At 50.1% G+C, this 19294-nt stretch overlaps 3 protein-coding genes across 15 annotated transcripts in view; 2 read left to right on the top strand and 1 right to left on the bottom strand.

Moving 5' to 3' along the window:
* Positions 1–4095, top strand: MRPL49 (mitochondrial ribosomal protein L49). The gene is made up of 4 exons (XM_038564009.1): positions 1–160; positions 1354–1504; positions 2534–2658; positions 2786–4095. The coding sequence occupies exons 1-4, from the start codon at positions 83–85 to the stop codon at positions 2930–2932; spliced, it is 501 nt and encodes a 166-aa protein (XP_038419937.1). The 5' UTR covers positions 1–82; the 3' UTR covers positions 2933–4095.
* SYVN1 (synoviolin 1) lies at positions 3998–12183 on the bottom strand. Of its 7 annotated transcripts, none has more exons than XM_038563986.1 (17): positions 12075–12183; positions 11214–11438; positions 10213–10364; positions 9889–9981; positions 9646–9798; positions 9456–9504; positions 8917–9020; positions 7986–8112; positions 7797–7896; positions 7644–7709; positions 7432–7548; positions 7174–7337; positions 6761–6856; positions 6522–6674; positions 6243–6444; positions 5316–5467; positions 3998–5232 (listed from the first exon to the last, which is right to left on the bottom strand). In XM_038563986.1, the coding sequence occupies exons 2-17, from the start codon at positions 11359–11361 to the stop codon at positions 5126–5128; spliced, it is 1983 nt and encodes a 660-aa protein (XP_038419914.1). In that variant the 5' UTR covers positions 11362–11438; positions 12075–12183; the 3' UTR covers positions 3998–5125. The 7 variants fall into 7 exon arrangements, with proteins under 7 accessions (XP_038419914.1, XP_038419913.1, XP_038419910.1 ...); XM_038563985.1 differs by having other exon boundaries at positions 6522–6677; positions 12075–12182; XM_038563982.1 differs by having other exon boundaries at positions 6761–6889; positions 12075–12093.
* SPDYC (speedy/RINGO cell cycle regulator family member C) overlaps positions 9384–19294 on the top strand; it is a 42735-nt gene continuing 32824 nt past the window's right edge. For 4 of the 7 annotated variants that reach the window (XM_038564007.1, XM_038563999.1, XM_038564002.1 and 1 more), the window contains exon 1: positions 9389–11870. The gene's annotated coding sequence lies outside the window, so the exon portion shown is untranslated. Of the gene's footprint in view, positions 11871–19294 lie in introns of all 7 variants that reach the window. The other 3 variants (XM_038564005.1, XM_038564008.1, XM_038564006.1) reach the window with 3 other exon arrangements.

The following is a 19294-nucleotide window of genomic DNA, read 5'->3' as shown; positions in this document are numbered from 1 at the left end:
CGGTCCCAGGCGGTGCGCCCAGGAAGGGGCGGGACGTAGCTGGTTGCGCGCGCAGGCGGCCAGTGTACGGGAGCAGTTCAAGATGGCCGCGGCCGTGTTCCGCGCTACGCTGAGAGGGTGGAGAACCGGCGTCCCGCCGGGCTGCAGGCTACGGCGGCTGGTGAGAACGCTCAGCCGGGAGGTGGAGGACGAGGGCTGCTTTCAGTCTTGTTATTCCTGTAACTCTGGAGCTCTGATACAAGATAGAGGCAAAGCCTGCAGCGCGTTTCGGTGTGTGGGGCGTAGAACCTGATTGGTGGACAACGTAGGTTAGTCAGAACTGGGAGGGGCAGCGTTAACTCCTGCTAATTTTTTAAAAGGGCTACTGTTCCACAGGTTAGGTAGGGGTCGACCCCAGATCATTGGCGACACTAATGGGAACCTAGAGTTCATGATGTACAGGCTACTTCATCCCGCTTCCCTCTTCTCGTTACTCCGGGGCCTGTCAGGACTCCAGGGTATCTTTTGGGAGAAATGTCCAAGAAGGATCTTCAGGCTGGAGGATGGGAGGACGGATTGCGGAGAGTTACCCTAGGTAGATTATTAATGTCTTATTTTATTTTAGATTGAAAAAGGGAGTAATAAAATACCTAACTTGTATTCATTGTAAAAATCAAGTCAAAACTGTACCCTTAATACTTGTAGTCCAGTGCTTAGTGGTGTTTATACGAGGCCAAAATGTTCCAGAAAAGCGAGGGTCACATCGGATGATTGTGACTTGCTGAAGTTATCACGGTTGCTGAAGTGTCCAATCCAGAACTATAATATTTGTGTAGGATGTTTATTTTATTTTTTTTAAACTTTTTTTAAAAAATTATTTATTTATTTATGATAGTCACAGAGAGAGAGAGAGAGAGAGGGGCAGAGACACAGGCAGAGGGAGAAGCAGGCTCCATGCAGGGAGCCCGATGCAGGACTCGATCCCGGGTCTCCAGATCGCGCCCTGGGCCAAAGGCAGGCGCTAAACCGCTGCACCACCCAGGGATCCCTGTGTAGGATGTTTAGAGGAGACTTTAAGATACTGAAAAATGGTATATTGGTCAGACTTACAGTAAATTGGCTTTGGCTTTTGAGACCCAGAGAAATCCCAAGAGAGGAGGGCTCTTCCGAGTGCTTGAATTTTTCCAGTCTCACCTCTACCCTGGCAAACTTAAGTCTGATGCTTTCCTACCTCCAGGCTTTTATTTATGCCATTCTTTGCACCTGTAGTGTTTCTTTTTTTTTTACTTAAGTTCTCCCTCTTCTGTGTGGGGTGGGTGTGTGGTGGATGGGCTGATGGGAGCAATGGTTGCTTATTCTTGTTTTTGGCCTCAGAGCCAGACCCAGGGGCCTCCTGATTACCCCAGCTTTGTGGAGTCTGTGGATGAATACCAGTTTGTGGAACGCCTGTTACCCCCTACCAGCATCCCGGAGCCCCCGAAGCACGAACATTATCCCACTCCTAGTGGTTGGCAGCCACCCAGAGGTGAGCTGGGCAATGGTGATGGCATGAAGTTTACAGGAAAACCTCCCCCTCCCTAGTGGTCTACCTCACCAGTTGAGGCTCTGGGATTCCACAGTGGGTTCAGGATTTGTGTTGAGGTCTCTAAGGGCTTAGCATCTGTCTCATGTTCAAGGGCGGGCCTGGGAATGCAGCCCTGTTTCACTAGTACCGGTCCATTCACACTGCCAGGATGAGGTCTTCCCATTCAGGAAAAATGAAGCATAGAGAGAACACCTAAGAGGTTCGACCCCACCCCTACCCCAGTAGGCCTTATAGCGTAATTGGGAACAGAGCTTGGGAGTTGGGCAATTCTGGGTTCGAATTTGGCTCTGCTGTTCATTGTCAGTGTGATCATGAGTTAGTCACTTAGCTTCTCCCAACCTCAGTTTCAGCAAAATGGAGATAATCTGCACAGTACATAAAGCACTTAGCACAGAGCCCTGTATGTGGTAGTAGGTGTTCAGTGCTGTAAATCCCCATTTCTTTGTGTTGGAGATTGGTATTAGCCTCCATGACCCAGGGGAGAAGTACAAGGATTGGTCCCAGATGAAGGACCTAAAGATCCATGGAGGCATGGCCCTAACTTCATTTTTTCTTGAGCACCTTCTGCTGTCACACCCGGCACTGGGCCTGTGAGGTTACCGGGGTGAACCAGCAGCTGGTCCTGGCTCTAAATTTAGGGAAAGAGCAGGTCTTTTTTCTTTTTTTTTTTTTTTTTTTAATTCATGATAGACATGGGGAGAGAGAGGCAGAGACACAGGCAGAGGGAGAAGCAGGCTCCATGCAGGGAGCCTGACATGAGACTCAATCCTGGGTCTCCAGGATCACACCCTGGGCCAAAGGCAGGTGCTAAACTGCTGAGCCACCCAGGGATCCCCCGAAAGAGCAGGTCTTCATGAGATCTAGAGGTGGCTTTACCATTGGGTGCGCGGATTCTCTGTAGACTGAGGGGAAGGGTGTTTGCTAAGGTGGGCCTGGGAAGATTTGACTTGTCATTCTTCCATATAACAGACCCCCCACCCAACCTGCCCTACTTTGTGCGGCGCTCTCGAATGCACAACATCCCTGTCTACAAGGACATCACACATGGCAACCGCCAGATGACTGTGATCCGAAAGGTGGAGGGAGACATCTGGGTAAGTGAGGGCATGGGTCAGGTCTGATTTTGACGTTTTCAAGGCTGAAGGAATGGGGGTCTACTAGAGGGGATGAACTGACCAGGTTTGATTTGTCATCTCCCCTTCCTCCACTCTCCCTCTCCAGGCCCTGCAGAAGGATGTGGAAGATTTTCTGAGTCTACTGCTGGGGAAGACACCTGTCACCCAGATCAATGAGGTGACAGGTACCTTACGGGTCAAAGGCTACTTTGACCAGCAGCTCAAAGCCTGGCTCCTGGAGAAGGGCTTCTGAGGCTCAGCTGAGCAGCCTGAATAATAGCATCCCCCACAGACTAGAGTTTAGGGGTGTCTTGGAAGGAGGGGGATGGCTGTTGGAGCAATTAGGACAGGAGGTATAAACGCCAGGCCTAAGAGCTTGGGCAGGGCAGAGGAAGTTAGGCTAAAGGGCTTCAGAGCTTCAGAGCAGGCCTTGCTCATATTAAGGGGTAATGGGACTCTCTTCACAGGTGCCAGCAGTGGGAGAGGGCTGTGTGACATTGGTGACCCTGCCTTCATCAGAGCTCATTGGGTTCTGCTGTTCAAATTCTGGAGGTTGACAACTGCCCCTCTAGTGGAAGTAATAGCCCAACCCTGTTTAGGGGAGGGTAGCACAGGGTAAACCCACTGAGCACATTCCTTCTTAGTCCCTCAGACCCTCACTGCTGCAGACATTCCTGAGGCTCCAGGTCAGACCTGGTTTGGTAGAGGCTATGGAGAACACAGAGGACTCAGGCCTGGGTCCCAGAGATCTTCAGTTCCAAGTGCAATGCTGGTACAGACATAGAACGCCCATGGCAGCCCCTGGGCTCATTCTTTTTACCCGTGGAGTAGAAGGCCCAGTCACCTCTGCCATTCTAGGCAGGATTTGGGCCTGACAGTATTTCTAGCCCCGGGAAGCTGTGATTAGCTTTAGCTGTTGTGTCCACAAGGGGGTGCCTGGGAGCTCCCAGCCTGCCTTTCCAGCTTGCTGGCCTCTTTATCAAGGCTGGACAGGGGCTTTGCAGGAAGAAAGATGCTGGCCGTTTGCCCCTGCCATCCCATTCCACCCCAGCCAATGATCCTTCACACTTGCCCCACCCTTGGGAGTTACAAAGGTCAGAGGCCTGAGTGCCCACCCTCAAACTAGTTAGGAACAAGGTTCAAAGCATGGCTCCCCTACTTGTTCTATGACTTGGGGCTCAGTTTCTTCATATGGAAAATGGGGACATCTTCACAATTGTTTAATGGCTTGTCTAAATCCACGTTCCTGGGGATTCTCAAGTCTGCAGCCTGAGCAAGAAAAAGCAGCCTGGCACACTGATCCCATGACACCAGCTCCACCAGTTGTTAATGCGAGTCTTTATTAGGCTGTATATACAATTTAAGCTATTAAAATTTGTACAATATTTACAAATTAAATAATCATCTGAAACTGTCTCCAGCAACTCTTGTAACACAGAACCGAGGGTAAAAAAAGACAGGGGCAGGCAGACCTCGGCTCCTGTGGTCCCTACCTGGCCCAGTGCCTTTTCTAAACTGGAAAGACCAGGAGGAGCCTGACACTCCTGCTCCTCTTTCTTAGGGTCAAGATTTCAAGTTCAAAGACAAAAATTTAAGCCAAAAAACAACAGCAAGGAAGTAATTCCAATTCTTCAAAACTCAAATTTCTGTAGTTGAGAAGTGACCTTCCACAGATTCTCAGGCTTGCAGTGGTTCAGGAGCAGACATGAGCCCTCAGCCTGGAGTGAGGCCGGGCAGTGGTTGCTGGGTGAGACTAGGAACAGTCTCACTTTATAAACTGCAGGGAGAGAGGGACCTGGGGGGAAGGGCAGGGTGCCTCAAGGCTGCCCACCTGCTCCTCCACCCCCAGCACTCCTTTCCCTGAGCTGTGCAGTTGTAAGACACGGAAACACCACAGGGCAGAAGTGACACAGCCACCATCACAAAGGGCTCATAGGGAGTTTAGAGTCAAAAGGGACGTCAGTACCAGTCTTGGTGGGTGGCCCAGGGAGCAAGTTCCTGGTCTGCCTCCAGCTCCTGAAGTTCACACATGGGATTGGGGAGCTAATACTGTTTTAGCACTGAAGCGACTTCACACACACACACGCACACACAAAAGTGAGGCTTGGAGGAGCAACCCCTTCTCCCAGAGAGGAGTGAGGGTGTAGGGGGCTTCTCAGAGACTATGCCTCTCTGCCTTCACGGCCCCAGCAGGACAGGCTGAAGGGTGGGAGAGAAAGGCTGGGACTAACCCGAGGTCCCCATGGCTGCCTGGGACTGGAAGGGCTGGAGTCAACTGGGGCCTCAGGCTTCTTTCCATTTGGCCTAGGGGATGCTGCCTCCTTTGTCTCAGAGCTTGGGGTTCTTACTCCCTGGTGCAGATAGAGGGAGTGGGCACTTGGTGGCAGGACATGTTACAGCAAGGGCTGCTCAGGAGAGTGGAGGCAGGGGTGGGACCAGGGTAGTGTCAGTGGGCAACAGGGGACTCCAACTTTTGCAGGCGGCGGCGGCGGAGCTCTGCTGCATCAGGCTCCCCATCCTCAAGCAGCTCCTCTGTGCCCATTGACTCAGGAGCTGGTGACAGAGTTCAGAAGTGGAACCTACAGAAGTTCCTTCCCCACTCCCTACCCCCCGCTTCCGAGGCTGACTCAGGCTACCTGGAGGCTTTTCAGGCTCAGGGGTTGGTGAGGAAGCTCCTGGGGATGGTGTGGTGGCCTCCGAGCTGGGGATGCTGGTGGGGGAGGCAGCAGTGACAACCACAGGGGCAGGCTCCTCAGTGGGGCTGACTGAGGTGGCCAGCCGGGGTGGACTAGGAAGAGAAGAGGTAGAAGCAGGTGAGGCCTTGATATCCAGGCACAACTGGGCATACTTTTTGGTCCCTTGTGAGCATTGTAGGGTAGAGTCAGCACTGATGTACCTCTGCAGCCTGACTTAGCAGCAGACACAAGAATATGTGTGAGTTCTCGTGATTCCATACTACAGATGGACTGTAGACCACTTGCAGGCCTCGTTCACTATTAAACTGCCATTTCTAATGGGGTGCCGGGCTCTGTACACACTCAAATCTCAGACTCAAGCTCCCCTCCCAGGCTGTGCCGTCACTGCTGTGTGCCAGGCACTCTGTGCATGTGACCTGTGCACAGGACTTAGAACCCATCTATTCAACTAAGGTGATAGTGGTCACCAAACAAGTGAGTGGTGGGACCACGACTTGAACTTTGGCCAGGCTGGCTCTGGGCAACTTTTTTATATACTGTCTCAGATCAGGGGCATTTGTTCCCAGGCACAGGGTCACCATATGTGAGAAGCGTACGCATGATGAACTAAAGCACTGAGAATTAGGAGTAATTTGACTTTAGAAAAATATAAAGGAGCAAAACTCAAAATTAGCTCTCTAATGAACATCAGTCCTGTGACAGAGGCCTCAAGAACCTGGGGATCCTAGTCTGTCTACAGATAGGTTGGCCTGAATCCATAGGCGTCACGGAGTGGCAGAAAAGAAAAAGACCGAGAACCCTGGCCAGGGGCCTTCTGTTGGCAGCTCTACGCTGCCGTCGCCCACCCCCCCCCCCCGCCCCCCGTACCTGGAACAGACATACCCCAAGGAGGCGAGCACAGTGAGGTACTGGTTGATCTGCAGCATGGCGGCATCCAGCAGTGTGTGGATGTTGCGCAGGCTCTGCAGCCGAGCCTCCAGGTGCTGCCGCTCATGGCCTTCCAGAGCCCGCAGCTCCTCCGGGGTCAGCCCAGCAAAGCCCGCAGGGGGCACGGGCATTGGGGGGAAGGCTGGAGAGAGGCAGAGGCTCAGCCTGGGCCTAACACCCCCTACCCTCCAGATTAACCCTGAGAGTGGCTCAGCTCACCAAAGGGTGGAGGCAGCGGCATGCCCATCCAGGGTGGAGGGAAGGGGAAGCCTGGGGTGGGGCCAGCCTCAGGGGTGGGGGCAGAGCCAGGGGCCGAGGCAGAGGCAGCAGAAGCAGCTGTGGTTGTGGCTGCTCCATTGGGCCGAGAAAGGGCTGCTGGAGAGTAAGAATAGGAAGTTAAGAGACCTCTGCTTCCATTCCTGCCACCCCTTGGCTGTCTCAGTACCCAAAGGACTCACCTGCACTGGTAGATGGTGGGGCCACAGGCTCTCCTGAGCTGGGGGGAGGTGGGACAGGTGGGAAGGGGCCCATGGGGGGCCACAGCGGGAACATGCCTGGAGGAAAGGGAGGCAGGAGGCCCTGTGGGACTGCGAGAGAACGGGGCAGTGAGAAGAGGTCCAAAGTGAGATCAATGCAAATATATGCAAGGGGCTGACTGTTAGGAACTTTAGGAACTCTATCCCTGCTCTCACAGGCCTCTCTGAGCTCAGCACGTGATTACAAGCCACTGATGTTCCTCTCTATGACCCTCTCCCCCACCTAGACTGGGCTGAAGAACAGGGAGTCTGATTCACGTCAGCATTTCCCATACCCAGCTCAGGGCAAGTACTCAACGGAGTGTGTTGAATGGCCAAATGAGGGGGCCACTCACAGTTGGGGGGCTGGGGCAGGAGTGGTGGGGGGTGAGCAGCCGCTGGTGGCCCCTGATCCGCAGGTTCAGGAGGCGGTGGTGACTGGGTTGGCAGTGATGCCCGAAGGACGTCCATACGGCAGGTAGGGCAGGTCTGCTGCCGTTGGAACCAGGAACGCAGGCAGCTGGGAGTCAAGACCAGGCAATGGTCAGCGGTCCCTGGGGGCCTGCCTTCCACACCGTATTCCTTGGTGTCAGGCTCCCCGGGCCCCCTCCTACCTGGTGTGGAAAATGTGGTTGCAGGGCAGTCTCTTGGCACCAGTCACCATCTCTTCTCGGCAGATGATGCAGACATTGTCCATTGCCTGGAGTTCCTCTGGGGTGGCATCTGGATACCTAATTAGGATGGTCCAAGGATATGTCAAGACCAGAGGCAGAGATGGGAGAACCTGGGGCAGAGCTTGGGAGAACCACTAAAGCGGCCCACTTACAGTGTGTTCATGTTGCGGATAGCTCGGCGAGACATGATGGCATCTGTCACAGCCTTCTTGAACTGTCTGAAAGGACAGTTTCAGTGAAAGTTGAGTGATGGGGTAGGATTAGGTATGGGTCAGGCAGGCTGGGCTGGGCTGAGCTGGGCTTACCTCATGGCCAGGTACATAGGCCGGATAGCAAAGAGAGGGAACGTGTGCACCTTGATCATGATGGTCATGAAAGCCATGTACAGCAAAACCTTGATGAAGCCTGGGGGCAAGGGGAGGTGCAGTCACAGGGCCTGGGAGGCAAGGCTGGGGATGTCGATCCAGGTCAGGGGAGGCCTGGGCTCTTCTCACCTGTAAACAGCTCTGTGTAGAGCATGTACACAGCCTTGTTATCCCAGGGGTTCTCACTCTGGAGGTCCACGGAGTGCAGGACATACTTGATGAAGATGGTGAGCACCATAGTCATCAGGATCGCATACTAGAGGAGGACGAGGGGGTGGGGGGCCGTAAGACACAGTACCCCCTCCTGCAGTCACCCTCTGCCAGTGCAGTGATACCAGCATGGGCTCGGACACAATGGCGTCCTCCTAGCTCCTCCACTCACGAGCTCCTGCAACTTCTGGCAACTCACCAGACCCCTCCAACCCTGTCGGCCTGTTAAGTGACAGAATTAACTATCCCTTTGTAATGACACTGTTTTGCCAATGAAAAGATACAAGTCAAGCGCTCAGTACAGGGTCTAGCATACAGCTAGCACTCAACAAATGTGAGCTGTTATCACCAAACACACCTCCTTAGCTGTCAGCCAATTCCTTTTTTTTTTTTTAATTTTTATTTATTTATGATAGTCACACAGAGAGAGAGGGGCAGAGGGAGAAGCAGGCTCCATGCACCGAGAGCCTGATGTGGGATTCGATCCCGGGTCTCCAGGATCGCGCCCTGGGCCAAAGGCAGGCGCTAACCCACTGTGCCACCCAGGGATCCCTGTCAGCCAATTCCTTAATCCATCAATAGCCAGCTCCCCTGGCGTCAACTTTGAGGACGTTTTCCCTGAGTGCCAGGTCAGGGCTCCTCCTCCACACATGCCTCTTTCTGTGCTCCCCCCACTCTCCCAGGTGTGAGCATGTAGAAGGCAGGAGCCGAGACTGGCTGATGGCTGCTCCCTGGTGGCCTGCACAGGCCTGACCCCAGAACAGGTGCTCAGGAAGGGTTTATCGTGTTATTCAAGGCATGTTCACTGCCACCTCAGGCTTGCCCTCCCAACCTCCCAAGCCAGTTTTACCTCAAAGCCAAACACCAGCTGCACAGAGGCCCCACGGGTCAGGATGCTGTGATAGGCATGGCTGACGAAGAGGAAGTCCAGGATGCCCAGGAGGAACATGAGGGCTGTGGGGACCCCCAAATGGGTTGGTTGGGTCAGCCTAGGGTCTGACAGCCACTTCCTGGTTTAAGAGCCCTCCCTGCTACCCTCCAGCCCATCATGGCCCTAGCCATCTAGTCAGGTGGCACACTCCATTGAACCCAGCCCCCTGGGAACTCCCAATTTTGCCTAGGAGGGTATCAGAGCGGCCCAAGCTCCAGGTGAGGAGGCCAAGAGCTAAGGGGCTGGGCAGTTGAGAAGCCCTGGAGTGGAACCGGGCAGAGATGATGCAAATTAACTTCCCAATTTATCTTTCCTGTACAGCTGTGGGTTGAGGGGGGATGCCTGTGCTCTAGTGTACAGGTCCACGGTTAGTGACTTTCCATGTTCCATGTTCCAGTCCTCCATGGTGTCTCTTCTCCCTCCAGCTCCCTCCATCCCCTCCCATGGATCTCACTCACAGACAATGCGGCAGTGAAAGAGCCAGGAGATATTGGGGCTGCGTTCCATCTGAGGCAGAGCAGAAAGGGGGCCCATCAGGAAGGCTGGGGCTCACCCCACATCCCCAACCCAGCCTTCACTGCACAAGCCTACCCACCAAGCCACTCCTTGGCTCCCATCTGCTTCAGAGAACCCTCTGACCCAACTCACAAAGTCCACACGGTCCTCAGCCAGCCAGTGGAAACACTTGAGGAAGAGAAGAAGAGTGAAGAGTGCAACAAAGCGGGGGCTGAAGTCGTCCCGAAAGACAGTGAAGGCCAGACAAGTCTCAGTGACAGCATACCAGGAACGTTCCAGAAGGTGCTGGGGGGTGAATAAGGAATGATGAGGAACACAAGACATTCTGCTTGCCCAGCCCCCTGCCCCTCACTTTTGGAGTCATGAACATCTTACCTCCATCTCTGCTGCCCTCAGCTGTCCAAAGAACACTTTGCCCATCACTTTGCCCAAGAGAAAGACAAGTACAAAGGCCTGGATGTAGAGGACCTAGGAGTGAGAAGAGACTATGGTTTGAGGTCACTTTCTGCTCTGCTATGTCTGGGGTTCATCACCCGGGAACCTCCCTATGTCCCCATCACAATTAGTTCAAAATACGACAGCTAGCAGCTTCTTCACTTCTAGTCTACTTACCTGACCTCTAGCTCCGCCCCTGCCTCAAGCAAACGCCTCCTCCCCTCCCAGGGCGTTCCTCCCACCCTGAGCCCTGTCTGTACTCACTGCCATGCTGGGGCTGGACTTGGTCAAGTACACCACAGTGGGGTAGAACTGGTGCTTGAGGTAGTAGGCATGAGCCACTACGGCCCCGGTCAGAGCCAGGCTGGCCGCCATCATCACTGCGGTGCGGAACATCGCCCCGGCCTGGAGACCTGCTTGGGGAGAGCGAAGGAATAACCCGGGTGATGCGTGCACCGTGCAGACGGAGCACAGCGCCCGAAACGCAGTGTCATTACACAGGAGGGGGAAAAAAAAAGACTCGCCTCACCTCACCCTCATAATCAAGAATAGCAAGACGTCAAGAATAGCGTACGCTCCCCCATTTTACAAATAAGAAAATGGAGACTCAAAGGGGTTAAGCGATCGCAATGACGCAAAGCCTGGAGCCCGGATCAGTCTTGTTTCAAATCTAGGGCTTTCCATGCCGCCGCCTCTAGGGAGCTACGAGGAGAGGCAACCGTGCTGGAGGAAGGGGAACCACTACCACAGCCTCTTAAAAGGTGATGCGGAGGATGCACACGCAGAAACCTCCGGAAGCAGGAACGTGCCGCCTGGACTAGGAGAAGCTGGGCGCTGGGGGGCGCTGGGGGGCGCAGCCGGGCAGGCGACAGCGACGGTGACAGCTCGGCCAGGGTGGGCAGCTGCGACACGCGCCCCGCGGGAGCGGGCGGGGTACGTCAGTCTGGATCCCTGGCGTCCCCCAACCCCCGGGGCAGGGTCCACTCGGGGGCAGCGGAGAAACGGACGATCTCCGCGATGCACGGCGGCAGGGAGAGGGACCCGGGTCGTCCCCGCACCTGTGATGGCCAGGAGCTGCGACTGTCGCAGGCGGGGCCCGGCCTCTGGAGAGCAGCCGCGCGGGCACCCGCGGTCGACGGACAACTGACAAGCCGCGAGCCGGGCTGAGGGGGCGCGCCGACCCCGGAGCCCTCAAGGGGAGGACCCAGGTCCCGACTCCAACCACTACCCGGGCCCGACCCCGACCCCGACCTCGTTCGACTCACCAGGAGCCCACCGCAGCGAGCCAGCTCGATCCCCGAGACTGCGGAGGCGACTTCGGTTAACGACACTCCCCACCCCCTGCGAGCCGGAACTTCGGGGGTGAGACACCTCACTTCCGGCGGGGCGCCGTGTGGACCGTACCAAGTGCATCCTTCCTTCGGCCGCACCACGCACCCTCCGTGGCGCCGGGAGCGTAGTCCCACCACCGTATCCAGGCGTCGTGCCCACTGCCGGAGCAGGAGATGCGAGAGGCGGTCAGAGTGGAATAGGGCAGCGAGGGAGGTAGTTGGGGTCCCCCCGCGCATTCGCCCCGGATGGTATCGTCTCGGTCTCCGAGGCGACTCAACCCAGCGAAGGACTCCGGCTCCCCCGCGGGGAGGAAGGCGGGACCTGTGCGGCCCGTACCACTTGGAGGGGGGCGCGTGCAAGGGCCAGACGCCACAGGCTTAACAGAAATTAGATGTTTTAGAGTCTCATTCCAGGATATTTCACAACGAATTAACAAATAAATTCGGAAAAGAAAAATTTGCTCCTCCACGATCACCCCCAAATTGTGTGGGAGTGTGTTGGGTCCCCGTGGCTGCTACTAATTGGCCGAATAGAGTTACGCGGACCAATAAAAAAGGGAAATTTGCCGGCCAACGGAAAGGGAGAAGCAGGTGAGTGGTTGCTAGGGACGAGAGGCGGCGTTGCCTAGGTCTAGGTCCAAGCCCAGTGGGCGGACAGCTGGCGGAGAGAGAGGGAAAGGGGGGGGGGGGGGGGGCGCAGTCCGTGGGCGGGTGCTGTGTGCCTGCCCAGCCGCAGCGTTTGCTGCGCCACGAGAGGGCGGGCGGGCTGGTGTGTGTAGGACTAGGAAGGCAGACCTTTAATTCCGGCTAATCTTGGGATGGTGTTCTGTGCAAAGGGATTGACTTCAGCTTCCCTGGGCCTACAGCTCTGCCCTCCTCGTGTTGTCCAGTCCCCCGCGGTAAGCGCAGCTCCCACTGGCCTTGGGCTGCCCAGTATTTCAGTTGATGACGCAGTCGCAGCCAAGCCAGTCTGCGCATTGACAGAATGAAGACAATACGCCCAAATTGCATCTTGCGTTTTCCTCTTTCTCATTTGGCAATCAAGCATCAAGGTTAATGGGCGAGGAGGTGCTCTGCTTATTTACCTGGGACAGCTGAGGTTCAGAGATTTAACAGGACCTGTTCTAGGATTGGCATATGGTCTGTGCGACTCTAAATTCCCGTCCTGTTGGCTTCAGCCACCTTCACTTCCTTCTGAATTGGCCTGACCAATTTAGCTTGTAACCTGTCACAGAGTTGGCTCCCCCAGGCCAGGTATTACTTTCTAGTGACTCCATCCAGTAGTCAGCTTCAGTTATTGCCTGACCTGATCTCTCTCCTCTTCTAATAAGTCTCCTCCCTGGGCTTCTGTAATCCCACAGGCCTCTCCTTTTCTTTCTTTGCTCCTGTGGGTTCCACACCCCTAACCCAAGAGGTCTTCTTTTTTTTTTTTTTTTAAGATTTTATTTATTTATTTATTTATTCATAGAGACACACAGAGAGAGGCAGAGACACAGGCAGAGGGAGAAGCAGGCTCCACACAGGGAGCCAGACAAGGGACTCCATCCCGGGTCTCCAGGATCACACCCTGGGCTGCAGGCAGCGCCAAACCGCTGCACCACCGGGCTGCCCCCCAAGAGGTCTTCAGCTGGAATATCTCCTGTTTGGAAAATATTTCAGTGTTCCTACTCCTCCAGCCCTACCCTAGCTTCAGAAACCTGGGCATCTTGTTCACCCTCTCCCTCCATCTGTCCCCACATAAAACTGGTAATTAAATCATTTATCCAGTTGTCTACAAATATGTGTCAGATGGAGCCTGTTCTAGGAAATTAGGATGTCAGTGAACAAATAACAATCTCTGTGAAGTTTTATCCTAGTGGGTGTGATGGGTGATCAACAATATACAGAATGTAAGTGAATTATCTACTATGTTGGCAGATAATAAGTAGGTAATAAGTGCTATAGGCAAAAAGGGCAGAACAAAAAAGGATCAGGAGTGTTGGTTGGGTGCTTGAAGCAGGTTGTAGTATCAGTGAGAAGCTGAACAAAGATTAGAAGGAGGTAGGGGCGTGAGTCAAAGGGATGTCTGGGTAAAGAGCTGGAGCTAGGTAAGAGTCGACCTGTCCTGGTTTGTTGGGAGGAGGTGAGTGTGGCTGGAGTGGAAATAGCAAAAGGGTAAGGAGGAGGAGGTGGCAAAACCAGATGGCCTTAGCCATTACAAGGGCTTTAGCTTTTACTCTGAGTGATATGAGGAGGCACTGGAGGATGCTGAGTAGAGGTGAACATGCTCTACTTAGGTCTAAAAGGGTCACCCTAGCACCTGTGTTACTGAATGTAGTAGTCTGGGGTGCAGGGAAACCAGTTAGGAGGCTCTTACAATATATTACACAAGAGATGAAGTCCTGTTGATTCTATATCCAAAGTATCTCCAGAATTCATTCTTTCTTTTCCATCTTCAGTCCATCATCATCATTTCATGCTCAGGCCATTTTATTTTAAATATTTTATTTATTTGAGAGAGAGAGTGTGTGTGACAGCATGCACGTGAGTGCACGAGCAGGAGGGAGGGGGCACAGGGATGGGGAGAAGCAAACTCTCTTGATCAGGATGCCTGGCACGGGTCTCAATCCCAGGACTCCATGTCATGACCTGAGCCAAAGGCAGATGCTTAACTAACTGAGCCATGCAGGTGCCCCTGCGTGGGCCAGTTTAACAGCCACCCAACTGATCTCTTTTCCTATACTCTACTGTCTGCTTATTGTCCCCACAGTGGCCAGAAAGATCCTCTGACACCTCAGCTCACACCTTGCCTCCACTCCCTACAATCAGTCATATGCTCTGTATGTGGGGACCCCAGATGTATTATAAATACAAAAAAAGGTAAAAATGTATCTTTACCAAATCATATTTCTTTCAAAACTAAATAAATTCATCACAAATTAGATTTTGGGGGGGAGTGGACAGGAGAGGGAGAGAGAGACTCAAGAGGATTCTACACACAGTGCAGAGCCTATCATGAGGCTTGATCATATGACCCTGAGATCATGACCTCAGCTGAAACCAAGAGTCAGACACTTAACTGATGGCGCCACCCAGATGCCCCACAAATTAGATTTTTAATAAGTGAGGATAAAAAAATTAAAATACTGCATATAATAACATGTAAAATGGGAAGAAGATATGATAGGAAAGAAAAAAAATCCCCACATGTCCATTAGGAAGAGAATGGTTAGATCCATCTATTGCAATAACGTTTAATCCATTAGAAAGGCAGATTTAGGGGATCCCTGGGTGGCTTAGCAGTTTAGTGCCTGCCTTTACGCCCAGGGCGTGATCCTGGAGTCCCAGGATCGAATCCTACACCCAGCTCCCTGCATGGAGCCTGCTTCTCCCTCTGCCTGTGTCTCTGCTTCTCTCTCTCTCTCTCTCTCTCTCTCTCTCTCATGAATAAATAAATAAAATCTTTAAAATAAAAAAAGAAAGATTTAAAAGAATATCAAACACTTGCATGATTAAAAATAACTATAGGGCTTTCTATATATAATATAATGTCATCTTTTTTTTTAAGGTTTTATTTATTCATGAGAGACACAGAGAGAGAGAGAGACAGAGACAGAGACACAGGCAGAGGGAGAAGCAGGCTCCATGCAGGGAGCCCAACGCGGGACTCGATCCTGGGACTCCAGGATCATGCCCTGGGCCAAAGGCAGGCGCTAAACCACTGAGCCACCCAGGGATCCCCATAATGTCATCTTCAAATAGTGAAAGTTTTATTTATTCTTTACCAATTTGGATGCCTTTTATTCCCTTTTCTTTTTTTTTTAATTTTTTTTAAATATTTTATTTATTTATTCATGATAGTCACAAAGAGAGAGAGAGAGAGGCAGAGACATAGGCAGAGGGAGAAGCAGGCTCCATGCAGGGAGCCCAACGTGGGATTTGATCCCGGGTCTCCAGGATCGCGCCCTGGGCCAAAGGCAGGCACCAAACCGCTGCGCCACCCAGGGATCCCATATTCCCTTTTCTTATCTGATTGCTGTGGCCAGGACTTCCAGAACTATGTTGAATAAAAGTGGTGAGAGTGGACATCCTTGTCTTGTTCCTCATCTTAGGAGGAAGTCTCTGATAAATGAATTTACTAAGGTCAAAGCATATAAAATCAATGTACAGAAACCCACTGCATTCCTATACACCAATAATGAGAAATTAAGCACAAAGAGAAATTAGGAAAGCAATCTTATTTACAATTGTGCCAAAAATAATAAAATACATAGGAATAAACTTAAGTAAAGAAGTGGAAGACCTGTACTCTGAAAACTATGAGACATTGATGAAAGACATTGAGGATGATTTAGGGATACTCAGCGGTTGAGCATCTGCCTTCAGCTCAGGGCCTGATCCTGGGATCTGGGATGGAGTCCCACATCAGGCTCTCTGCAGGGAGCCTACTTCTCCCTCTACCTCTCTCTCTCTCTCTCTCTCTCTCTCTCTTTCTCTCTCTCTCTGTGTCTCTCATGAATAAATAAATAAATAAATAAATAAATAAATAAATAAATAAATAAATAAGTCTTTTTTAAAAGACATTGAAAATGATTCAAATGGAAAGATATTTTATGCTCAGGGGTTGTAAAGAATATATATTGTTAAAATGTCCATACTACCCAAAGCAATCTACAAACATAATGTAATTCCTATCACAGAATTAGAACAAACAATCCTAAAATTTGTATGGAATGACAAAACACCCCAAATATCCAACATAATATTGAAAAAGAAAAAAAAAAAAAAAAAACCAAAGCTGGAGGTATCACAAGTCCAGGTTTTAAGTTATACTGCAAAGCTGTAGTAATCAAAACAGTATGGTACTGGCACAAAAATACACACATGAGGGGCACCTGGGTGGCTTAGTTGGTTAAAGTGCCTGCCTTCGGCTTAGGTCATGATCCCAGGATTCTGAGATTGAGCCCCACATCAGGCTCCCTGCTTAGTGGGAAGTCTGCTTCTCCCTTTCCCTCTGCCCCTCCCCCTGCTGGTGCTTTCAAATAAATAAAATCTTATTTTAAAACCGGACACATCGATCAACAGAACAGGATAGAAAGTCTGGAAAGAAACCCAGTGGTGAGAGTGAACATCCTTTATATGATCAATTAATTACATGATCAATTAATTTTTGACAAGAGACAAGAGTATACAATTGAAAAAGTCTCTTCAATAAATGGTTTTGGGAAAACTGGACCACTTTCTTACACCACACACACACAAAAAAACTTGAAATGGATTAAAGACCTAAATGTGAATCCTGAAACCGTAAAAATCCTAGAAGAGAGCACAGGGAGCTATCATCACTCATCATCAGAGAAATGCAATTCAAAATCACCATCATGAGATATCACATCACACCTGTCAGAATGGCTAAAAAAAAAAAAACATAAGAAACAGCAAGTGTTGGCGAGGATGTAGAAAAAAGGAACCCACAATGCACTATTGGCGGGAATGCGAACTGCAGCCACTGTGAAAAACAGTATGGAGGTCCATAAAAAAATAGGGGCACCTGAGTGGCTCGGTCAGTTAAACATCTGACTTTGGCTCAGGTCATGATCCCAGGGTCTTGGGATTGAGCCCCACATTGGGCTCCCCGCTGAGCTTTTCCCTTTTCCTCTGCCTGTGGCTCCCCCGGCTTGTGCTCGCTTGCTCTCTCTCTCTCTCTCTCTCTCTCCCTCTGTCAAATAAATAAAATCTTAAAAAAAGAAATAGAACTACCCTATGATCCAGTAATCACACTACTGGGTATTTATTCAAAGAATATGAAAACTTGATTCAAAAGGACACATGCGTCCCTATGTTTACTGCAGCATATTTACAATAGCCAAATCATGGAAGCAGCCCAAATGTCCCTTGATAGATGAATGGATAAAGAAGATGTGGTATATATACAGAATGGAGTATTAGCCTTAAAAAGAATGAAATATTGCCATTTGCAACAACATGGATGGAGCTAGAGAGTATAATGCTAAGTGAAATAAGTCAGAGAAAGACAAATACCACATGATTGCACTCATATTTGGAATTCAAGAAGCAAAACAAACGAACAAAGGGGGAAAAAAGGAGACAAACAGACTTTTAACTATAGAGAACAGAGGGTTACCAGAGGGAAGGTGGGCAGGGGGATGGGTGAAATAGATGAAGGGGATTTAGAGTACACTTATCATGATAAGCATGAGTAATGTATTGTTGAATCACTATATTGTACACATGAAACAGAACACCGTAAGTTAACTATATTGTAATTAAAAGTTAAAACTTAATAAAAATAAATAAAAATAATTTTTAAAATAACCAAAACTAGGGGCACCTGGGTGGCTCAGTCAGTTAAGTGTCTGATTTCAGCTCAGGTCATGATCTCATGGTCCTAGAGTGGAGCCTCTGTCGAGCACCAAACTCAGTGGAGAGTCTGCTTCTCTCTCTCCCTCTGCCCCTCCCCCTGCTTGTGCTCTCTCTTTCTCTCTCTCAAATAAATAAAATCTTTAAAAAAATAACCCAAAGTAGGAATCTACTGAAACTTCCTGGACCTGATAAATGGTATTTATCACGCAGCCATGTGTTAGCACAGCTAACATTTTACATAACAGTACAAGACTGAATGCTTTCCCTCTAAGATCAGATTCAAGAAAAGAATGTCCACCCTTATCACTTCTAATCAGTATTATACTGAAAGTTTTAGCGAGGGTAATTAAGTAAGAAAAGAAATAAAAGACATCTAGTTAGAAAGGAAGAAATCAAAGTATCTCTGCTTGCAAATGGTAGGATCTTCTACAGAAAATCCTAAGGAATCCATCAAAAAATACTACAGTTAGTAAATGAGTTCAGCAAGGTTGCAGGATAGAAGATCAGTATTCAAAACTCAATTGTATTTTTATTCACTAGCAATGAACAACCCACAAATAAGATCAAGAAAATTCCATTTACAATGCAATGAAAAGAATAAAATGTTTATGAATATATTAAACAAGAGAAGTATAAGACTGGTACACTGAATATTATAAAACATTGTTGATAGAAATTAAACATCTAAATTAATGGGAAAATATCTCATATCTATGGATTATAGGACTTAATATTGTTAGGTGGCATAGTCCCCAAAATTGATCTAAAAATTCAACAATCCCTGTCAAAATCCCTGCTGCCTTCATTGCAAAAATTTACGAGGTGATTATCTTCAAATTCATGTGGAAATGCATGAAACCCAGAAGAGAGAAAACATTCTTGAAAAGGTAGAAGAAAGTTGGAGTACTCATACTTCCTGATTTTATATTTATTTTTTAAAATTATTTTTAAAAGATTTTATTTATTCATGAGAGACACACACAGAGAGAGACAGAGACACAGGCAGAGGGAGAAGCAGGCTCCATGCAGGGAGCCCAACGTGGGACTCGATCCTGGCTCTCCAGGATCGGGCCCTGGGCTGAAGGCGGCACCAAACTGCTGCGCCACTGGGGCTGCCCAATAAATAAAAATCTTAAAAAAAAAAAGTCCAGAAATAAGCACAGACATTTATGGTCAATTGGTTATTTCCTTTTTTTTTTTTTTAAAGATTTTATTTATTTATTCATGAGAAACAGAGAGGCAGAGACATTAGCACAGAGAAGCAGGCTCCTCACAGGGAGCCCGATGCAGGACTCAGTCCCCCAACCGGGATCACACCCTGAGCCCAAGGCAGATGCTCAACCACTGTGCCACCCAGGCATCCTATAGTCAATTGATTATCATCAAGAGTGCCAACATAATGCAGTGGGGGGAAAATAGTCTTGTCAACAAATGGTGCTAGGAACCCCACCTCACATCATACACAAAAAATTAGTTCAAAGTGGATCAAAGACCTAAATGTAAGACCTAAAACTATGAAAATCTTAGAAATAAACCAGCCATAAATTTTCATGACCTTCGGTTAGATGATGATTTCTTGGCTATGACAGCAAAAGCACAGCAATGTCAGAAAAACTAGATAAATCAGACATCATTGGGACGCCTGGGTGGCT

Source organism: Canis lupus, chromosome 18 (assembly GCF_011100685.1).
Source record: "Canis lupus familiaris isolate Mischka breed German Shepherd chromosome 18, alternate assembly UU_Cfam_GSD_1.0, whole genome shotgun sequence".
Taxonomy (NCBI): Eukaryota; Metazoa; Chordata; class Mammalia; order Carnivora; family Canidae; genus Canis; species Canis lupus.
Note: the sequence above shows the minus strand (reverse complement) of the source record. Positions and strands in the feature narration are given on the sequence as shown.

Bases quoted from the DNA above. Each gene is read 5' to 3' on its own strand.
- MRPL49 (XM_038564009.1), top strand. From the start codon at position 83: ATGGCCGCGGCCGTGTTCCGCGCTACGCTGAGAGGGTGGAGAACCGGC. The intron at 1,505-2,533 runs GTGAGCTGGGCA...TCCATATAACAG, and splicing joins TGGTTGGCAGCCACCCAGAG to ACCCCCCACCCAACCTGCCC. The intron at 2,659-2,785 runs GTAAGTGAGGGC...CTCCCTCTCCAG, and splicing joins AGGTGGAGGGAGACATCTGG to GCCCTGCAGAAGGATGTGGA.
- SYVN1 (XM_038563980.1), bottom strand. From the start codon at position 11,361: ATGCACTTGGTACGGTCCACACGGCGCCCCGCCGGAAGTGAGGTGTCT. The intron at 8,113-8,916 runs GTAAAACTGGCT...GTCCTCCTCTAG, and splicing joins AGCTGGTGTTTGGCTTTGAG to TATGCGATCCTGATGACTAT. The intron at 7,338-7,431 runs GTAGGAGGGGGC...CTTGACTCCCAG, and splicing joins AACCACATTTTCCACACCAG to CTGCCTGCGTTCCTGGTTCC.